At 34.2% G+C, this 19,340-nt stretch overlaps 2 protein-coding genes across 2 annotated transcripts; both read right to left on the reverse strand.

Moving 5' to 3' along the window:
• Nucleotides 1-313: 313 nt before the first annotated feature.
• LOC145322357 (uncharacterized) lies at nt 314-12,217 on the reverse strand. Its single transcript, XM_080164337.1, has 10 exons — nt 12,140-12,217; nt 11,544-11,584; nt 3,542-3,621; nt 3,267-3,339; nt 2,684-2,762; nt 2,287-2,353; nt 1,822-1,908; nt 1,139-1,261; nt 750-902; nt 314-439 (listed from the first exon to the last, which is right to left on the reverse strand). The coding sequence occupies exons 1-10, from the start codon at nt 12,171-12,173 to the stop codon at nt 325-327; spliced, it is 852 nt and encodes a 283-aa protein (XP_080020463.1). The 5' UTR covers nt 12,174-12,217; the 3' UTR covers nt 314-324.
• On the reverse strand, nt 12,199-19,146 carry LOC145322356 (zinc phosphodiesterase ELAC protein 2-like). The gene is made up of 14 exons (XM_080164336.1): nt 19,047-19,146; nt 18,077-18,187; nt 17,553-17,705; nt 17,224-17,287; nt 16,674-16,828; nt 16,167-16,258; nt 15,736-15,836; nt 15,272-15,364; nt 14,829-14,950; nt 14,185-14,266; nt 13,649-13,744; nt 13,112-13,343; nt 12,752-12,844; nt 12,199-12,410 (listed from the first exon to the last, which is right to left on the reverse strand). The coding sequence occupies exons 1-14, from the start codon at nt 19,085-19,087 to the stop codon at nt 12,382-12,384; spliced, it is 1,464 nt and encodes a 487-aa protein (XP_080020462.1). The 5' UTR covers nt 19,088-19,146; the 3' UTR covers nt 12,199-12,381.
• Between the last annotated feature and the right edge of the window lie 194 nt (nt 19,147-19,340).

Consider the following 19,340-nt stretch of genomic DNA (forward strand, 5'->3'; position numbering starts at 1 on the left):
TTGATATACATCCCCCAATGATGATAAACAAAGTAGATTAAAGTAATTGAATGAAAGTGCCCAAAAAATTTTATCCACAGAAGAAAATAACGTTAAACATTGTGTACCAGTGTAATTTACAGTCCAATGTCCCCTACTTCCATCGAAAAAAAGTATAAAATTTGTCTATTTTCTGTACTTTTAACATGCTTTGTGTTTAAGGTTCACTTAGAAATCCAAATGTTACCTAAGGATTTTATCAATAACATTTTTTGGAAAACAATGTCATTTTAATTAAACTGTGCTTAACAGTCGGACATGCTCTCTGTTAAGGAGCGGATATTCTCAAAAAGGAACAATAAGGGTAAATAAATATTTTCCTGGTAAAATAGAATCTGATGTGTTGAAATCTATATAGGTGAGAACATCTGACATTACATCATAAACTACATGCTTTAACCTAAATATAAAACAATACTATTTTTCTTTTCTTTCTTTAGATAATCAGTCATTTAAAAGGGGGACGTAACTGATGCTTTTTGGATCGGGAGGGGGGGTTGTCTCTGGAACCACATGATGAACCGTGCAGATATTTTGGACTTCAGTTTTTATGGGTATGAACTAACTTTTTGTTCAGAGATCACTCTTTTTAGTCTTTATAAAACCCAAATCTGTAAGTTACTTTGTGTAGTGCAAACGTGACGTGCAAACGCATGAATCACTTATTTTGTAAAGAATTTAAGCCATATAATAATGTAAAATATCCATACCTGGGAATGCCATTAAGAAGAAGGGCAACGCCCTTGGGAGTGATACCCTGAAAGAATCCGGGCATTATGACTGTGTGAAGGTTCCTACAGCAGAGCAGCCATGATAACCCTGTGTTGGTCACACTTGTACCTGTTAGGACTATACTTTCCAACCTAAAGTAAAGCACACCTATTAGTATTATTTTTCAAAGCTATACTATTTGTCTTTTGATATTAATATCTAATTTTTCAGTGTATGTGTGTGTAGCCATTGTTTACCTAAGTAATTTTTAGGTCTATAAATAGTTACCAGTAATTTATATTGGCCATACTTTTATATCAATGTTTTTATGAAAATATTAGTCTGTCGATCGTCCGACTGTCAGTCACTAAAAGATAGTTACGCCTACCTGGGACAGTTGATACCAATAATACTGGCTACATCGTCATCACATTGTTTGGGGAGTGATAAAACCCGGATTTGATTTAAATGCTTGAGTGTGTGCGCCAACAGATATGTGTTGATGGCAGAACTAATATTAAATACATATTATTAGAAATTTCACACAAGAACTTACTGGCTTTTTTATATTTTACATAAAAGTATAACAGTCAGAAATGTTAAAACAGCAAAGTCGCTAAAAAAAGAGCAGAAAGCAATCTGCTAGCAGACCTTAAAGTCTCCAACACTGGATCCAGGTAGTTGTCTGTCTACATTTAACTTAATACATTTTTTTGTTTTACCCTGGGGGTAAAATTTAAATTTTATCCATCCCTAAAAAAAATAAAGGGGAGTTTTAGAAATGTTGGGTTGGGGAGTTTTGGCATCCTCCCCAACTTTAAGGTAGTTGTATGGCATCCCCGATTTAGGCTTAAATTTTTTAAGGAGGGGGAAAGATAACTTCCCTGCCCCCACCTTGGTAGCCTACTACTAGATGATAATTCACGCCTTCCTGGAATATGAGTTTGAAAACAGGGAAAGAAATTGGGACAGTGATAGATAACAAACAGTTAAGATTTAATTTCTCAAAAATATGTATTAGCAAACCTAAAAACCCACTTAAAAGATGCTTTATGATCTATCTAATTGTACCTGTCGGCTTTCTCCAGGTAAAGTTCTTCCAGATTTGTACATTTGTGCAGGCAACAGATTGTTGGCATCAACACCCGGGGCGCATATCTGTACAAATCATTATACGGATTTAGATTAAGTTAGGTATTGATGAAATTTTCATATTTTGTCATAAGAATTAGGTACTACCTATTACTTAGTACATTCATATAGGTCATAACAAAAATATCATTCTTTTTTTAACCTGTGTGGGCGTAGTAGTTATAAAGAGACCTATTTAGTCCTGGTATCCCCACGCCAATTTCCATTAGGAAATGCAGATCGTAGAGGCCATTTGCTCACTATTTACGAGATCTCGTTCATGGTTGCATCTGACAAACAATCCCAAGTGAAAATTTTCCCCCTAACAAACTTCCTTTATTTTTCACTTTCTTCCAACTTAAATAAATATAAATGAATCATTGAATAGTGTAAAAAAAAACTTACCCTTGAGCCTTAAATCTTTTGATGTGTCTCGGAAAAAATAAGGCTATATACTGCATTAACTCTTTCCCTGAAAACAAAAAAAAAACTCTCGTTAATTAGGTAAATATTATTGTTTTGGTTAGATTAAAATCAGTCATACTGTTTCAAAATCATCCTATATTTATGCGACTGTGCAGTGTGTAGATTCTAATTCCCCAATCGCCCTCTTAAGGGTGTGAGTTTCCTGTCATACTCAAGTCAGTATAATGACTTAGCTCTTATGGATCATATAGGATTTTAAAATTTCCAAAAAGTATTACACATTACAAAAAATATTCCACCTGATCTAACCAGTAATCATTGAATCTCTTCCCTATAAATCAATGCAATAAAAACACCCATTAAGAAGCTAACTTACCATTATGAAAATGTCCAGCAATCTCGAGGGCACACAAGACATTGTCAAGGAAACACTCGTACAAATGCAGCGGTACCAACTACAAATTAAGAAAAATAGTTATTAATACATTTCTGTTGTACACAGGGTTTCGGATCCGCATTGATTTTATGCGGATCCGGATCCGGATCCTCAAAATTTGGTCAGTGCGGATCCGGATCCGGATCTTTGACAATAAAAATAAAATCACCAAATTTTTCAAAAAAATTTTATTCTTTAATTCGAAGTCAAAAATACTTTTGATTTTCAAGTCTGAACCTAAACCTTAAAGATTGGCTCTCATCAAGAGAATGTCTGAGATTTTATATAAATTTAGGTAGATTTTTCCATTTTTTCCGCATTTTTTGGAGTCTAAGGATCCGGATCCGGATCCTTGGACTCAAAAATATGCGGAAAAAATACCCTGGTTGTACATTAAGAAATATATTTTAATTCAATTTTTGGATTGTTTCAAATCATAAGATAGTTTTACTTTCTATGTTTCAAACCTTAAACAATATATTTACTTATTTATAGTTGAAATTATGAGTCAATAAAGTTTTACCTGAAAGAAATGCTGATCGAGCAAAGGAAAAACTTCATCCCACATGCTATCTTGGATTTCTTCTGCGGCCACCCTAAAAATAATTTTCTATTTGCTGGGCATTTTCACTCAATCACTGAATTAGAACTTTCCTTTTTAATTATTTATATTGATAACACTTGCCTACAACATAATTTAAACTATAGCTATGGCTGCGCTACTTATGGACATTTGACATATCGTATATTATTGTTCAATGTAGGTCCAGGCTTTGCCTTCTACTAATATTAGTTTACCTCCCAGTCTGTCGTTCGTGAAAGTCGTACAATGACGTAGTGACGTACACAGCAGCTGAACGAAGGCATAGTTTTGTCAGTCCTGTTAAGGATACATTTTAATTTCATTGGAAATTATGTTTTTATGTTACCTAGGTAAACACAATTTATTCTATAGTATGTGAATATGCTCGAATTAACAAATAAATCTCAGGTGGATTGCTTAGCTTAGTGATTTGAAATGAGGATGGAGTTTGATGTCATTGTTTACATTATCGTTGCTTTAGGTTCATCAACTAAATTGGATTTTGGAAGTTTTGCCACTTTCGCTTACTCCGTGATTATTGGGCTAGGTATTAAAGTTAGACTATAGGTTATTTGGGATAAAAGTTTACTTTTGGGTAGTAGCTCACGTATTTTTAATCATTTTTTGGATAACCCCACCCCCTAGCCCCCCGGGGCTTAAAAACCCCCTAAAAATGAACCTAACCTTAATTTTCTCAGGAACAATTTGACCAATAGAGATGATTTTTTAAACTTAAGCTTTTCTGCTTATAAACTAACTTCTAGTTTAGAAGTCAACCCCCTGCCGCCAACCCCTAGCCCTCCGGGGCTCCAAAAAACCCTTAAAATGAACCTAACCTTAATTTTCTCAGAAACCATTTGACCAATAGACATGATTTTTTAAACTTAAGCTTTTATGCCTAAAAACTAACTTCTAGTTTAGAAGTCACCCCCCTGCCGCCAACCCCAGCCCTCCGGGGCTCCAAAAAACCCTAAAAATGAACCTAACCTTAATTTCTCAGGAACCATTTGACCAATAGACATGATTTTTTTAACTTAAGCTTTTATGCTTATAAACTAACTTCTAGTTTAGAAATCACCCCTCTGTCGCCAACCCCTAGCCCTCCGGGGCTCCAAAAAACCCTAAATGTGAACCTAACCTTAATTTTCTCAGGAACCATTTGACCAATAGAGATTATTTTTAAAACTTAAGCTTTTATGCTTTTAAACTAACTTCTAGTTTAGAAGTCATCCCCCTGCCGCCAACCCCTAGCCCTCCAAGGCTCCAAAAAACCCTAAAAATGAACCTAACCTTAATTTTCTCAGGAACCACTTGACTAATAGAGATAATTTCTTAAACTTAAGCTTTTATGGTTATAAAATAACTTTAAGTTTAGAAGTCGCAGCCAACCTCTAGCCCCCCGGGGCTCAAAACAAAAAACCTGAAAATGAACCTAACCTTAATTAAAATTTTTTATTTAAAGAGTTAGAGGTACATTTATTAAACCAAATATGCTTATTTTTGGATGTTATTGACATATTTGCTGAAAAAATTTGAATCGGCCTCCAGGTTCAGGTGCTGCAGGCCTCCAGGTCCACTCTGGAGACAGGTAAAATTAAAATTTTTTATTTGAAGAGTTAGAGGTACACTTATTAAACCAAATATGCTACTTTGTGGATTATTTTGACATATCTGATGAAAAAATGAGAATCGGCTTCCAGATTCAGGTGCTGCAGGCCTTCAGGTCCACTCTGGAGACAGATCAAATTAAAATTTCTTATTTGAAGAGTTAGAGGTACACTTATTTAACCAAACATGCTTCTTTTTAGATGTTATTGACATATCTTAAAATTAACAAAAGGGGGGGGGGCGAAAGTGACACTTTTTGAAACCAAAACTAAGAGTCAACAAAGGAACTCAACTAAAAAAAGGGTTACAGGTCTGAGATTTTGCATGGCAGTTGCTTTATAGGGGTACAATATGGAACTGTGAAGAAACGGCGGCGCAACCGCCGAAAACCGCCGTTTCCCGCCGTAATTTTTGTTGCCTTTTCTCGGCGGTTTTCGGCGGTTGCGCCGCCGTTTCTTCACAGTTCCATATTGTTCCCCTATAAAGCAACTGCCATGCAAAATGTCAGACCTGTAACTCTTTTTTTAGTTGAGTTCCTTTGACTTTTAGTTTTGGTTTCAAAAAGTGTCACTTTCGCCCCCCCCCTTTAAATCGGCCTCCAGGTTCGGGTCCTACAGGCCTCCAGGTAGACACTGGATAGGTAAAAAAAAATTTCTTATTTGGAGAGTTAGAGGTAAAACAAACTATGCATTGTTTTTGATGTTAATAACATACTTGAAGATAAAATTTAAATCAGCCTCCAAGTTCAGGTGCTGCAGGCCTCCAGGTCCACTCCAGAGACAGGTAAAAATTAAAATTCATGATTTGAAGAGTTAGAGGGCAACTTATAAAACAGAATATGGATCTTTTGGCTGTTATTACTATTTCTGGAGAAAAATATTAATTTGGCTCCAAGTTCAGATATTCACCTGGCCAGCTGCAACCAGCAGTCACCAAGACGCAGGTAAAAGTGTCCATATCAAAAAGTATCAATGAATATGATACCTAACATGTCTTAAAAAACTAAAAAAAAAAACAGCGAAAATATCTGAAAATACCCCCAAAAAGCCATCTGGAAGCCTGCAGTACCTGGAGGCCGATTTTAATTTTTCTTTAAATATGGTAATATTATCCAACAAGATGCTTATTTTCTTGTGAATTGACCTCTAACTCTTAAATTAAGAATTAAAATTTTTGGATCATGGAAAGAAAACAAAGTCATTCCTAATTAGGACAGAAGTCACTGGAAATTGGTCTAAGGAAGGCTACTTATGTCCTTCATCTAACAAAATCTAACTTAAGGGAGGTGACTTATGTCCTTTGTCTGACAAATTCTTACATTAGGAAGGCTGCTTATGTCCTTCAAGTTGCAAAACTTAGCTTTTCTGTCCTTCACATAGCAAAACCTCACAAAACATAGCATTTCTGTCATTCACATAGCAAATTCTTGCAAAATATAGCAAATTCTTGCAAAACATAGCAAATTCTTGCAAAACATAGCAAATTCTTGCAAAAAATAGCTAATTCTTGCAAAACATAGCATTTATGTCCTTCACATAGCAAATTCTTGAAAAACATAGCAAATTCTTGCAAAAAATAGCATTTATGTCCTTCACATAGCAAATTCTTGCAAAACATAGCAAATTCTTGCAAAACATAGCAAATTCTTGCAAAACATAGCAAATTCTTGCAAAACATAGCAAATTCTTGCAAAACATAGCATTTATGTCCTTCACATAGCAAATTCTTGCAAAACATAGCAAATTCTTGCAAAACATAGCAAATTCTTGCAAAACATAGCAAATTCTTGCAAAACATAGCAAATTCTTGCAAAACATAGCAAATAATTGCAAAACATAGCAAATTCTTGCAAAACATAGCAAATTCTTGCAAAACATAGCATTTATGTCCTTCACATAGCAAATTCTTGCAAAACATAGCAAATTCTTGCAAAACATAGCATTTATGTCCTTCACATAGCAAATTCTTGCAAAACATAGCAAATTCTTGCAAAACATAGCATTTATGTCCTTCACATAGCAAATTCTTGCAAAACATAGCAAATTCTTGCAAAACATAGCATTTATGTCCTTCACATAGCAAATTCTTGCAAAACATAGCAAATTCTTAGAAAACTTAGCATTTCTGTCCTTAACATAGCATTTTGGTCCTTCACATAGCAAAATCTCACAAGACATAGGTTTTTCTGACCTTTTTCTACCAGGAGATCAGAACTAAATCAGAACACACATAACAAGAGTTTTTACATAATACCTCTGCATAAATTATGATAATTCATTATTATTACCCCTTCCCCCCCCCCCCCCTATTTTACCTCTGCATAAATTATGATAATTCATTATTATTACCCCTCCCCCCCCCTATTTAAAATTTACCCCTGCATAAATTATGATAATTTATGCTGAGTTAAATGTACTGTTTGAACTTCTATCTAACAGGATATGAGAACTTAATCAGAACACACATAACAAGAGAGTTTACATAGTACATTCAGATTAACAATTATTCAATTGGCCCCTTTTCAGTCCATCATATGACATGGGAAGGAGGTTGAGGAGCATTTTATGCAGCCTAAATTGTACTATGCTTTGCCACTTTTCCTAAAAGGCATCATAGCTGGCCTCTTTTGTGTCCATCATATGACATGGGAGGTGGTGCCATGTAGGAAAAGTGGCATTGCATTCTAGGGCCTAAAAGGCGTCATAGCTGGCCCCTTTTCAGTCCATCACATGACATGGGAAGGAGGTTGAGGAGCTTTTATGCAGTCTAAATTCCCAAGAATGCAATGCCACTTTTCCTACATGGCACCACCTCCCATGTCATATGATGGACACAAAAGAGGCCAGCTATAACGCCTTTTAGGAAAAGTGGCATAGCATAGTGGAATTTAGGCTGCCTAAAATGCTCCTCAACCTCCTTCCAAGTCATATGATGAACTGAAAAGGGACCAATTGAATAATTGTTAATCTGAATGTACTATGTAAACTCTCTTGTTATGTGTGTTCTGATTAAGTTCTCATATCCTGTTAGATAGAAGTTCAAACAGTACATTTAACTCAGCATAAATTATCATAATTTATGCAGGGGTAAATTTTAAATAGGGGGGGGGGAGGGGTAATAATAATGAATTATCATAATTTATGCAGAGGTAAAATAGGGGGGGGGGGGGGAAGGGGTAATAATAATGAATTATCATAATTTATGCAGAGGTATTATGTAAAAACTCTTGTTATGTGTGTTCTGATTTAGTTCTGATCTCCTGGCAGAAAAAGGTCAGAAAAACCTATGTTTTGTGAGATTTTGCTATGTGAAGGACCAAAATGCTATGTTAAGGACAGAAATGCTAAGTTTTGCAAGAATTTGCTATGTGAAGGACATAAATGCTATGTTTTGCAAGAATTTGCTATGTTTTGCAAGAATTTGCTATGTGAAGGACATAAATGCTATGTTTTGCAAGAATTTGCTATGTTTTGCAAGAATTTGCGATGTGAAGGACATAAATGCTATGTTTTGCAAGAATTTGCTATGTTTTGCAAGAATTTGCTATGTGAAGGACATAAATGCTATGTTTTGCAAGAATTTGCTATGTGAAGGACATAAATGCTATGTTTTGCAAGAATTTGCTATGTTTTGCAAGAATTTGCTATGTGAAGGACATAAATGCTATGTTTTGCAAGAATTTGCTATGTTTTGCAAGAATTTGCTATGTTTTGCAAGAATTTGCTATGTGAAGGACATAAATGCTATGTTTTGCAAGAATTTGCTATGTTTTGCAAGAATTTGCTATGTTTTGCAAGAATTTGCTATGTTTTGCAAGAATTTGCTATGTTTTGCAAGAATTTGCTATGTGAAGGACATAAATGCTATGTTTTGCAAGAATTTGCTATGTGAAGGACAGATAAACTATTTTATGCAAGATTTTGCTATGTGAAGGACCAAAAAGCTAGGTTTTGTGTGGTGAAGGGAGGCTACTTATGTCCTTCATCTTGCAAAATCTTTGTTAAGGGAGACAAGTTATGCCCTTCATCTAACAAATTCTCACATAAGGGAAGCTACTTATGTCCTTCCTAGGAAGGTGACTTCTGTCCTAATTAAGGAATGACTTTGTTTTCTTTCCATGATCCAAATTTTTTTATGTCTAGAGTTGAACTGGAGGCCTGCAGCACCTGAACTTAGAGGCCGATTTAAATTTTATCTTCAAGTATGTTATTAACATCAAAAACAATGCATAGTTTGTTTTATAAGTTAACCTCTAACTCTCCAAATAAGAAAATTTAGTTTTACCTATCCAGTGTCCACCTGGAGGCCTGTAGGACCCGAACCTGGAGGCCGATTTTAATTTTTTCAGCAGATATGTAGATAACATCCAAAAAGAGGCATATTTGGTTAAATAAATGTACCTCTAACTCTTCAAATAAGAAATTTTAATTTTCACCTGTCGAGAGTGGACCTGGAGGCCTGCAGCATCTGAACCTGGAGGCCGATTCTAATTTTTTCATCAGATATGTCAATAAAATCCAAAAAGTAGCATATTTGTTTTAATAAGTGTACCTCTAACTCTTCAAATAAGAAATAAAAATTTAAGTTTTAAAAATCATCTCTATTGGTCAAATGGTTCCTGAGAAAATTAAGGTTAGGTTCATATTTAGGTTTTTTGGAGCCCCAGAGGACTAAGAGTTGGCGGCAGGGGGGTGACTTCTTAACTAGAAGTTAGTTTATAAGCATAAAAGCTTAAGTTTAAAAAATCATGTCTATTGGTCAAATGGTTCCTGAGAAAATTAAGGTTAGGTTCATATTTAGGTTTTTTGGAGCCCCGGAGGGCTAGGGGTTGGCGGCAGGGGGGTGACTTCTAAACAAGAAGTTAGTTTATAAGCATAAAAGCTTAAGTTTTAAAAATCATGTCTATTGGTCAAATGGTTCCTGAGAAAATTAAGGTTAGGTTCATATTTAGGTTTTTTGGAGCCCCGGAGTGCTAAGGGTTGGCGGCAGGGGGGTGACTTTTTAACTAGAAGTTAGTTTATAAGCATAAAAGCTTAAGTTTAAAAAATCATGTCTATTGGTCAAATGGTTCCTGGGAAAATTAAGGTTAGGTTCATTTTTAGGGTTTTTTGGAGCCCCGGAGGGCTGGGGGTTGGCGGCAGGGGGATGACTTCTAAACTAGAAGATAGTTTATAAGCATAAAAGCTTAAGTTTAAAAAATCATCTCTATTGGTCAAATGGTTCCTGAGAAAATTAAGGTTAGGTTCATTTTTAGGCTTTTTTGGAGCCCCGGAGGGCTAGGGGTTGGCGGCAGGGGGTTGACTTCTAAACTAGAAGTTAGTTTATAAGCAGAAAAGCTTAAGTTTAAAAAATCATCTCTATTGGTCAAATTGTTCCTGAGAAAATTAAGGTTAGGTTCATTTTTAGGGGGTTTTTGAGCCCCGGGGGGCTAGGGGGTGGGGTTATCCAAAAAATGATTAAAAATACGTGAGCTACTACCCAAACAGGGTTTCGGATCCGGATCTGGATCCGGATCCGGATCCGCAAGGATCCGCATATTTTTGAGTCCAAGGATCCGGATCCGGATCCGCAAAAAAATGCGGATCCGGATCCGGATCCTTAGACTCCAAAAAATGCGGAAAAAATGGAAAAATCTACCTAAATTTATATAAAATCTCAGACATTCTCTTGATGAGAGCCAATCTTTAAGGTTTAGGTTCAGACTTGAAAATTAAAAGTATTTTTGACTTTGAATTAAAGAATAAAATTTTTTTAAAAATTTGGTGATTTTATTTTTATTGTCAAAGATCCGGATCCGGATCCAGTAGGATCCGGATCCGCATCTGGATCCGGATCCGGATCCGCACTGACCAAATTTTGAGGATCCGGATCCGGATCCGGATCCGCATAAAATCAATGCGGATCCGAAACCCTGTACCCAAATGTAAACTTTTATCCCAAATAACCTATAGTCTAACTTTAATACCTAGCCCAATAATCACGGAGTAAGCGAAAGTGGCAAAACTTCCCCCCCCCTCCTTCATTCAAGGCATTTAATAAAATGTTAGGTAATAGTTTTAAACGGAAGCGAAACTTTTTTATAAGGTGTTTCTTGGCATCGGAACACCGTTTCTTTTTCTACAGTTGTATACTTTTTTTAAGCATCTGGCATGCATAGTAAGAGATATAAGTTTTCCGGAATTTTAATGTAGGGAGTAGATTTGAAATCTGCATCAAATTTTAAGGATTTTTTATAAAATTCGTTTTTTGTAAAATTCTTTATCTAAAAGCGAAAATACATTTTAAGTTAATTAATTTTAACCAATAGGATAGGTGGATTTTAAACTACCTGCGCTCTAATTGGTTGAATGATGTACGACATCCAATCAGAGCGCAGATTTTTTAAATCCACCAATCACAGATGCCAAAATTAATTAACTTAATTTGTATTTCCGCTTTTAGATAAAGAATTATACAAAAAACGAATTTTATAAAAAATCCTTAAAATTTGATGCAGATTTCAAATCTACTCCCTACATTACAATTCCGGAAAACTTATATCTCTTAATGCATAGATACGGTGCTTAATCTTTTGCATTGATTTTCAAAAAATGAATTAAAATGTATCTTTCCTTGAGGTTTGCCCTGGGGAGAAGCAGCGCTAAGATATCCTAAAAATAAAACCTTTCTCAACTGGCATTTAAGATAGATGCCTGGGTGTATATTCTATATGGGATCCCCTGCTCAGGGGGGGGGGGGGTAATTAAAATAAGTGGTTGGACGGAAAAAAAATGTAAAAATAAAGAGAACTGAAAGCATTTTTTTTCCATTTTTCTCACCTTTTTGGTGAAAAAAATAGAAGAATAATATGAATAAAGTAAAGAGTTTTGAAAATATTTTTCCATTTTATTTCCTTCCTTGCTGGAAAAAAAACTAGGAGGGGAAAAAAATAAAAAAAATTGCAGCAGGGGAAAAAAATGAATCTTGTGCAGAATATACACCCCTGAACATTTCTCAACTGGTATTAAAGACAGATATCAGAAGCTTTTAGTGAATAACTTCTATTCTAATACTCTTGTCTGTCATCAAATTTATTGCTTTATAAAAGAGATTAATGTTCTCAATTTGTGTAAGTCTAAAATAACATTTAAACCATTTTTAGTTCCTCTTTGTCTAATTTTCTGATTTGCTTTTATGGATGTTATCATTCTTGTTTTTTTTATTACCTTTTAATACTTTAGCTAAATCCATAATAAGCATATTTTTATATTGTTTGTGTCAAACATTATCTGAAAACAAAAAAAATTAGACAACTTTTCAAATGCAAAAAATAATGAAAATTGTTTAGGTAGGTAGGTATAAGTTTAATGATAATATCACAATGATTTTTGAAGATTTTATGGGAAAAATTTTCACACATTTTCCCCTTTTTTTTGAGCACCTTGACTCCACTGAAAGATTATGTTTATTATTCCTGTGACCCTTCTTTTTTAGCAACCTACGGAGGTTAATAAAGTCAATAAGCATTCGGGTAGGTAAGTAGAAACGGTTAAACTAGCAGAAAAACATCCCGTTGTACTGTACATATGTGTCAGTTCAAACTTTGATGGATGTATTTTAGTTAGTCATCCTGCTTTTCTTTATTGGATTTCATTCAATCATTTGATTCATGTTTTATCGTCATATACAATTTAATATCTTTACTAAAATAAAACGTACCTATGATCTAAATTGACAAAAATTTAGAGTAGCTGCTAAAAATAGAACTAATAAAATATTTCCAAAATGATAATTAAACCCCTATGACAACGATAAATTTAGGTTTTATCGACTTATTTCCTTGAGTAATCTGTCTGATATGTCAGAACTGGATAATCTTACTGGTGATGGTGGACTAATATTTCTTTTCTTTATTATGTTTTTCACCAGCTCTGATATGATAAAATGTTCTAGAAATAAGAAAAAATATGAAACATTTAAAAACACAATTTGTTCACTTTGAGTTTAATGCAATACAAATGTCTCTACTCCAAGCATGTTATCGTTGTATTGTAAATATTGAGTATTTGTACTGGTCTGAAGTGCATAAATACACACTGCGTAGAGACTGTAATATTAAAACCTAAGATATCGTATCCTGCGCTACTCAAATACGATAACTATTGCTATTTAGGATATTTCTAAAACATTTTACATTCCTGGCGATTCTTTACTTTTAATCTTCAGCAATTTTTCATGAATATTGCTTGCTTGAGGTGGACTTTTAGATCTCCTAACGGTGCTTTTGGCGGCCCCAGAAGGTGGAGGACTTTTGCTGGTACCTCTGGCAGGTGATTTTCTGGAAGGGCTGCTACTTCTGGAACCTGAATCCGGACTCACTTTGTTTATCAAATTTGACAGACGCTTCATTTCTTGTTGGGATGGTGGTTTCTGAAGAAAAAACAAGGATAATTTTGTTCAATAGTAGTGGAGTTTTTTATATGTTATGTCATACATTCACACACATAAGGTATAGGGAATAAAAGGCTAGATATTGATTCTTCAGGGAAACAAATGTTTAGGATGTTCTGTTCATTTCTTGCTAAAGATTTAATTACTTAGACATTTTTATATATTTTATCCACTACTGGTAAAAACTTAACTTAATTTACTAGAAAAATTAAGTGACATGGTTATAGAGCAAAAAAAGCTTACAACTTTTAAAAATATTATAAATGTTTTAGGTAGGTACTTACTTCCTTATCAATCATAGCTCTTCGCCATTTCTTTATCCGTTCAAAATTCTCCAGTTTCTGTTTGTACTGCAGATCCAGTTTACGGATAAGCTCAGACTAACAAAGGATAAAGAGTTTTATACTTAATGAAACATACACAAGTTTTAGAAAAGTTGTGCTTCGATCTGCTAACTTGATACTTGTGATAGGCGAGATATTTGTTGCAATCCAGCTTTCCATTTTTTGTTTTTAAAAACAATAGTTTTAGGGTGGGAGGGGGGTGGGGGTTTCCAGGTGCGATTCCTCTTTAGTTATAAACCTTTCCTGGATCTAAAGAAGAAGATTTACTCTAAATGAGATTCCATTCAGCAAAATCAGACAGACAAACATCCTGTTACTTTTACATAGCAAAATGATAAACAATATTACTTTCTTAACTGCAAGAAAAACAAATGGAGAGGTGGTTTTTTCTCCAAAACTTTGGACATTTTCAAACGTGTTTAAAGGGCACTTGGAATATACGAAAATCCGCATCTTGTACACTCTTCAGTCTTTGCCTTAGGATCTTCTTGCTCGTCATCGTCCGGATTCATATCAAGTTCTCTGTCCTTACTTTCATAAAATTTCAAATTTTCGGACCTATAATAAAAAAGAAAAGAGTTGAATATAGTAATCTAATGCAAAATTGCTTAAACATTGCAAAACATACAGGGGTGTAACTGTTTGTTCTGCACAAGATCTATTTTTTCCCCTGCTGAATTTTTTAAATCCCCCCCCCCCCGCGCCCCCTATTTCGTTCTCCCAAGGAGGGTGCAAAATGAAAAAAATAATTTTAAAACATTTTATCTAATGAACCCTCACCACCCCCCCCCCCCACAACATATTTTTCTTGTCTCCCCCCCCCCCCGCCCTAAGTAGGTGGTAAAAATATAAAAAAATGTTTTCAAGACTGTTTTTTTCAGTCCTTCCCCCCTCCTCCTACATATTTTTTATCCCCCCCCCCCCATTTAAAAGCGGGGGGATCCCATGCAGAACATACAACCCTGAGGACAAACCAACAACCTGTTGCAGGAATTATCATCCCACGTTTGAAATCGACAGGACATTTCTAACATGCCTAATTCAACGATAAGAGCTTTCCATTACTAAAAGACCGACCCTAATTATAGAAGAGCTAAGCTGAAAATTAAAATGTACTTACTTATTTAGCATTTCATCGTATTCTTTGGAGAACATGAGTCTCAGCGCTGGGTATAAAAGGCGTAATTGGTGCATATTGGATGGATTTACAACAAGGTTATCAAATGCTATTCCAACATTCTCCTGATAAATAAATATAGTCAGTAAAAACAAGATTTTTATAGGTACCTAAATAAATTATCTTTATAAAAAAAAAGGTTGCACAATTTAAGTTCAAACTAAAGAAAATTTAAATATTAAGAAAATCTTAAGGTATGTTTAGTATATCAGTAAATATTAATTTGTAAAGTATACTATGAAACATCCAAATAAAAGAGTTAGATTAAAATATTAGAAGATAAAAGGAATTTAAAAAAGGACGAAAACGTAAATTTGCCAACAGACTGACACTAGCAACTCAAAGATTATCTCTTAATCATTTATTTTAAATGATAATATTTTTACCTCATTCTCTATTTCTTCTAACAGAGGTATTTTAGAGTATCTCTGTGAGAAATGTGTAATCAGGGTGAACTTAGCTCTCATATCTTTACCAACCTTAAAATTAATTCGTTAAACAGGAACAACTCGATCCATAAAGTAAGCTTTTAGGGAATTTCTCCATTGGTTGAGTAAAAGTTTTCGGCTAATGGCATGGGCGAGGAGTATGCCCAAAAAAAATTCCACCTCCCCCCCCCCCCCTCCGGATTTTTTATGAAAAATACTTAAATGTTGGGGGGGGGGGGGGGGGGGTAGAGGCACCAACTCCTGTGATAATTCCCTAGAATAGCGAAAAATAGCCTAATCCAATTCTAAAACTTAGATCAATAAATAACCTTGGTGAAGCTTCCCTAAAATAAGAAACTCAATCGGTTAAGTGATTAACGAGATCTTAAGTGGCAAACAAAACAACCTTACAGATATCTTACATTAATAGCCTCTGTAAAGGTAGAATGTTTCTTAATGATAGCATCTTTTTGCAAACCATGTTCCATACTTCCTTCATGGATTAATAAATCTGAATCTTTGCCTAGAAAAACAAGGACAATTATGAATATCAGTAGTGCACCAATAAGAAAATTTGAGATCACATTATTATAAGCTTTCATGTAACTTTTGCCTTTTTTAAAATTAATTGAAGATTACTGTACTTTTGTGTACCTACAGACAGAACGTCTAAAAATTATTTTCTAAGACTTCAAGCCAAAATACATGCAAAATTTTAAGACAGACACAAACATAATACACATTCTTCATTTGTTTTAGAGGTCCTCGGATTTCTGAATTTGTGGAAAATGTAACAACTAAATGCCTTTTTAAAATAAAAGGCATAATAAAAATGATATTTTGAAAATCTTACCAATCTCAACAAGTCTTGCAATAGGCCTGGTATCTCCAGAAAATGTAAGTTTAAAACCATTCTCAGCGGTCATGGTTAAACAGAAAGCATCCCTAAAAAGTAGAAATCAACAGATTTGAAAAAAATTAAATTGGTCTTTGAATAAATAACAAGAACATAAGAAGCGAAAAGCACTAAAAGCCACTAATTTTCATGGTTAAGAGATTACTGGATATGCGATTTTTGCTAACCAATTCCTTTGATTGGTTTATAGGAATTTAGTTTCCTGACAATAAGTCAGATACATTTAGGCTTCATTAATCGGCCATGTAAACGATTGAGAAAAAAAACAGCGAGCACCTTAGAATTGAGATTAGAGTCAACCATACCTTCCCTTTAATTTCGATCACTTCATGAATGGCCATTTTAATGATAGCCTAAAACCTGACCAGAAATAAAATCTCACGATCTATTTTATAATACACATAAACATTCAACTACTTGATTATAAGGGGCATAGAAACAAACCTGCAATGGAGGGCTCTACAAGTTTCAATATGAGACAACCCCGCATATTTCTGAAATTCGTCTAAAACATTTTCATCGACAAGTCTAATTCTTTCAGCATCACATATGTCCTCCCAGTACTCGTCCTTTTGCGTGTGGAATAATAGATCTTCGTTCTAGGGTATCACTTTATATTTAGACTATCGGTTTAAAGAATCCTTTATGCAAAAAAAAATAGCCTAGAACCAGCCCAAAGCTGGCCAAGTCATAATGTGCTTAAAGGAAAGTTGTTAAAGTAAGAGCTATATAGTATTGGTATACATTACATAGTAATAATGGATAAGATAAATAAAACGTTCACTGTCCTATCCTAAAATATTAACTATACCTGCTTTTGGTACGTACGTTAAGATCTAGTTACCCACTGAACCAATTTGATTGTTCAATTATTAGAAGCTTAATTTCGTCCATGAAACTATTAAAGTATAAGTTAGAAATATCTCATCCATGTACATGATAACAAAAGCTTGCACAACAACACTTATTCTATTATCAATAAAATATAAAGTGCCTTGAGAAGCTGTAGATTGGTTAGAACAGGTTGAATATCTTTGTGATAAGAGGTCATGAAGTTACTGAAAATAAAACACAAGATTAGTAACATATAAAAACTTCCGCATTTCAAAAAAAGACCCTACCACGAAAAAAAGCTTTCTGCTAATTCGTCTGTTGAAATAAAAACCACAGTAGGATGACAGGATATTCTATTATAATATTTTTTACTAGTGAGTTCTAAAATCAGATACTGAACTACAAATATATAATTTTTTGGGTGAACAGACAAACAAGCTAATTGTAGAAGTAATTTGTGAGATTATACAACGGCCTTAATTGCCATACCTGTATTTCCAGGTTACTATAAGATACAGAGGAGGAATTGGTTCATTATTTTGTTCAAAAATATCTTCTCTTGTGGTTAGTATGTCGATGGATCCAAGATGGTGATCGGCGTGCTGATGCGAAATGAAGATGGCCTTCAGGTTCTTTAATACCCTAGATTAAATAATAAATTAAAATTTTAAATATTATTGAGGGGGGGCCGAGGTGGGGTTACTTTAACCACTGTAATTACTGGAATATTGTTAACTTTAAGTACTTTGTTGGTATTCAATAATCGAATTAGTACAAAACAACCAAAATTTTAAAAATCAAGGATATAAGGGGATAAAATACCTGATGGACGATATATTGATGTACTACATCCCCAAATGATGATAAACAAACTTACCCATTCTATAGATCAAAGTTTAAGCAACATTGGTTTGTACAAATTAATCAAGATCTAATAAAAGTACCCAAAGTCTAAAGCAACGAATATTTTTTTACAGTCCCAATATATCCTCCCTCCCAGTCCAGTAAGTTACCTAATAGCACCTTCTTCTCCTCTAAGCCTAACCAGCTGATTCAGACTTCCCTCTCCACAATCAAGGAAAATAAAATGATCCTGTTTCACCTCAACCAGGATACAGGTATTGTTCCTGGAAAGATTATTATATCAAACCTTTATGAATATGCTACTGTGTAGTTCAGCTAATTGACTACAAAGTTAAAGGTACTAAAAACGCAAAAAAAATCTCAGTTTTATTACATTTTATAAAAATATGTAAAAAAAAGTCTGCTAAACAAAAAATAGGTAAAGAATAAAAAACAAAAGACATTTAGATGACTATTCGTTTTCAAAATCTTAAATACATTAAGAGTTGTAAACAAAAAAAACGGAACAATAAGGGGGGGGGGTTTTTAATGCAACCATCTCGTAATCAGTGATTAAATGGCACTTGGAATTCGAATTTCGATCAGAAATTTTGCATGAATAATCCTTGGTAGGTCTATTTTCCCTAAATCGAACAAAAAGTTGGAAAAGTAACGGCTGGCGGCTCAGCCGTTTAGCCGTTTTTTGCCTATTTTCAGGGCAAATTCATCATTAATTACCTAGGAATCAACTTTTTAAAACATATTTTTGGTTTAATTCATATTAAATGATAGCAATAACCAATTTTTAAATTTCTAGTACCAACAGCTACCGGCTAGAACCGTTTGATAAGGTTTTTGAGTGAGAAAAAGTATTATGTGAAAATAGGTTTCGTGACTTTTTTGCTCTTAAGATAGTAATAAAATGGCAAAACAGCTGAGCCGCCAGCCGTTAGCCGTTACTTTTCCAACTTTTTGTTCGATTTAGGGAAAATAGACCTACCAAGGATTATTCATGCAAAATTTCTGATCGAAATTTGAATTCTAAGTGCCATTTAATCATTGATTACGAGATGGTTGCATTAAACCCCCCCCCCCCCTTTTATTGATAGAAAAAAAATATTTCCAAATGTGCTGATATTATTCCTGTATTTTCCAGTCATAGCGCTAGCAGTACCTAACATTGTAATTTCAGGATACTTCTTATCACTATTTCTTCCTTCTGGTAATTTTTTTTATATATAATTATATATATACGTTACGTACGTAAAATCTACTAAAATTGTAACGATTTGGCCCTAGTCAAATTTTAGACATACTTTTTTTCAGAGCATGCCTCTAGAATAAATTGTCATATTTTTTATGAATAGGACCATAGCAGTTGTAATTTTGTAAAAAGTAGAAAAAAAATCCGGTAATTTATTTAAGTTTAAGACT

This window comes from Acartia tonsa, chromosome 6, assembly GCF_053477335.1.
Source record: "Acartia tonsa isolate MP-2025a chromosome 6, ASM5347733v1, whole genome shotgun sequence".
Taxonomy (NCBI): domain Eukaryota; kingdom Metazoa; phylum Arthropoda; class Copepoda; order Calanoida; family Acartiidae; genus Acartia; species Acartia tonsa.

What these genes read in the sequence shown, in the direction of transcription:
- LOC145322357 (XM_080164337.1), bottom strand. Translation starts at nt 12,173, where the DNA reads ATGCTTATTATGGATTTAGCTAAAGTATTAAAAG. An exon ending in AAAAGATTTAAGGCTCAAGG is followed by an intron (nt 1,909 to 2,286) that starts GTAAGTTTTTTT and finishes TGATTTGTACAG; the next exon opens with ATATGCGCCCCGGGTGTTGA. An exon ending in CTTCTTAATGGCATTCCCAG is followed by an intron (nt 440 to 749) that starts GTATGGATATTT and finishes TTTTATATTTAG; the next exon opens with GTTAAAGCATGTAGTTTATG.
- LOC145322356 (XM_080164336.1), bottom strand. Translation starts at nt 19,087, where the DNA reads ATGTTAGGTACTGCTAGCGCTATGACTGGAAAATACAGGAA. An exon ending in CCAATCTACAGCTTCTCAAG is followed by an intron (nt 16,829 to 17,223) that starts GCACTTTATATT and finishes GTGATACCCTAG; the next exon opens with AACGAAGATCTATTATTCCA. An exon ending in TAGAAGAAATAGAGAATGAG is followed by an intron (nt 14,951 to 15,271) that starts GTAAAAATATTA and finishes TTTATTTATCAG; the next exon opens with GAGAATGTTGGAATAGCATT.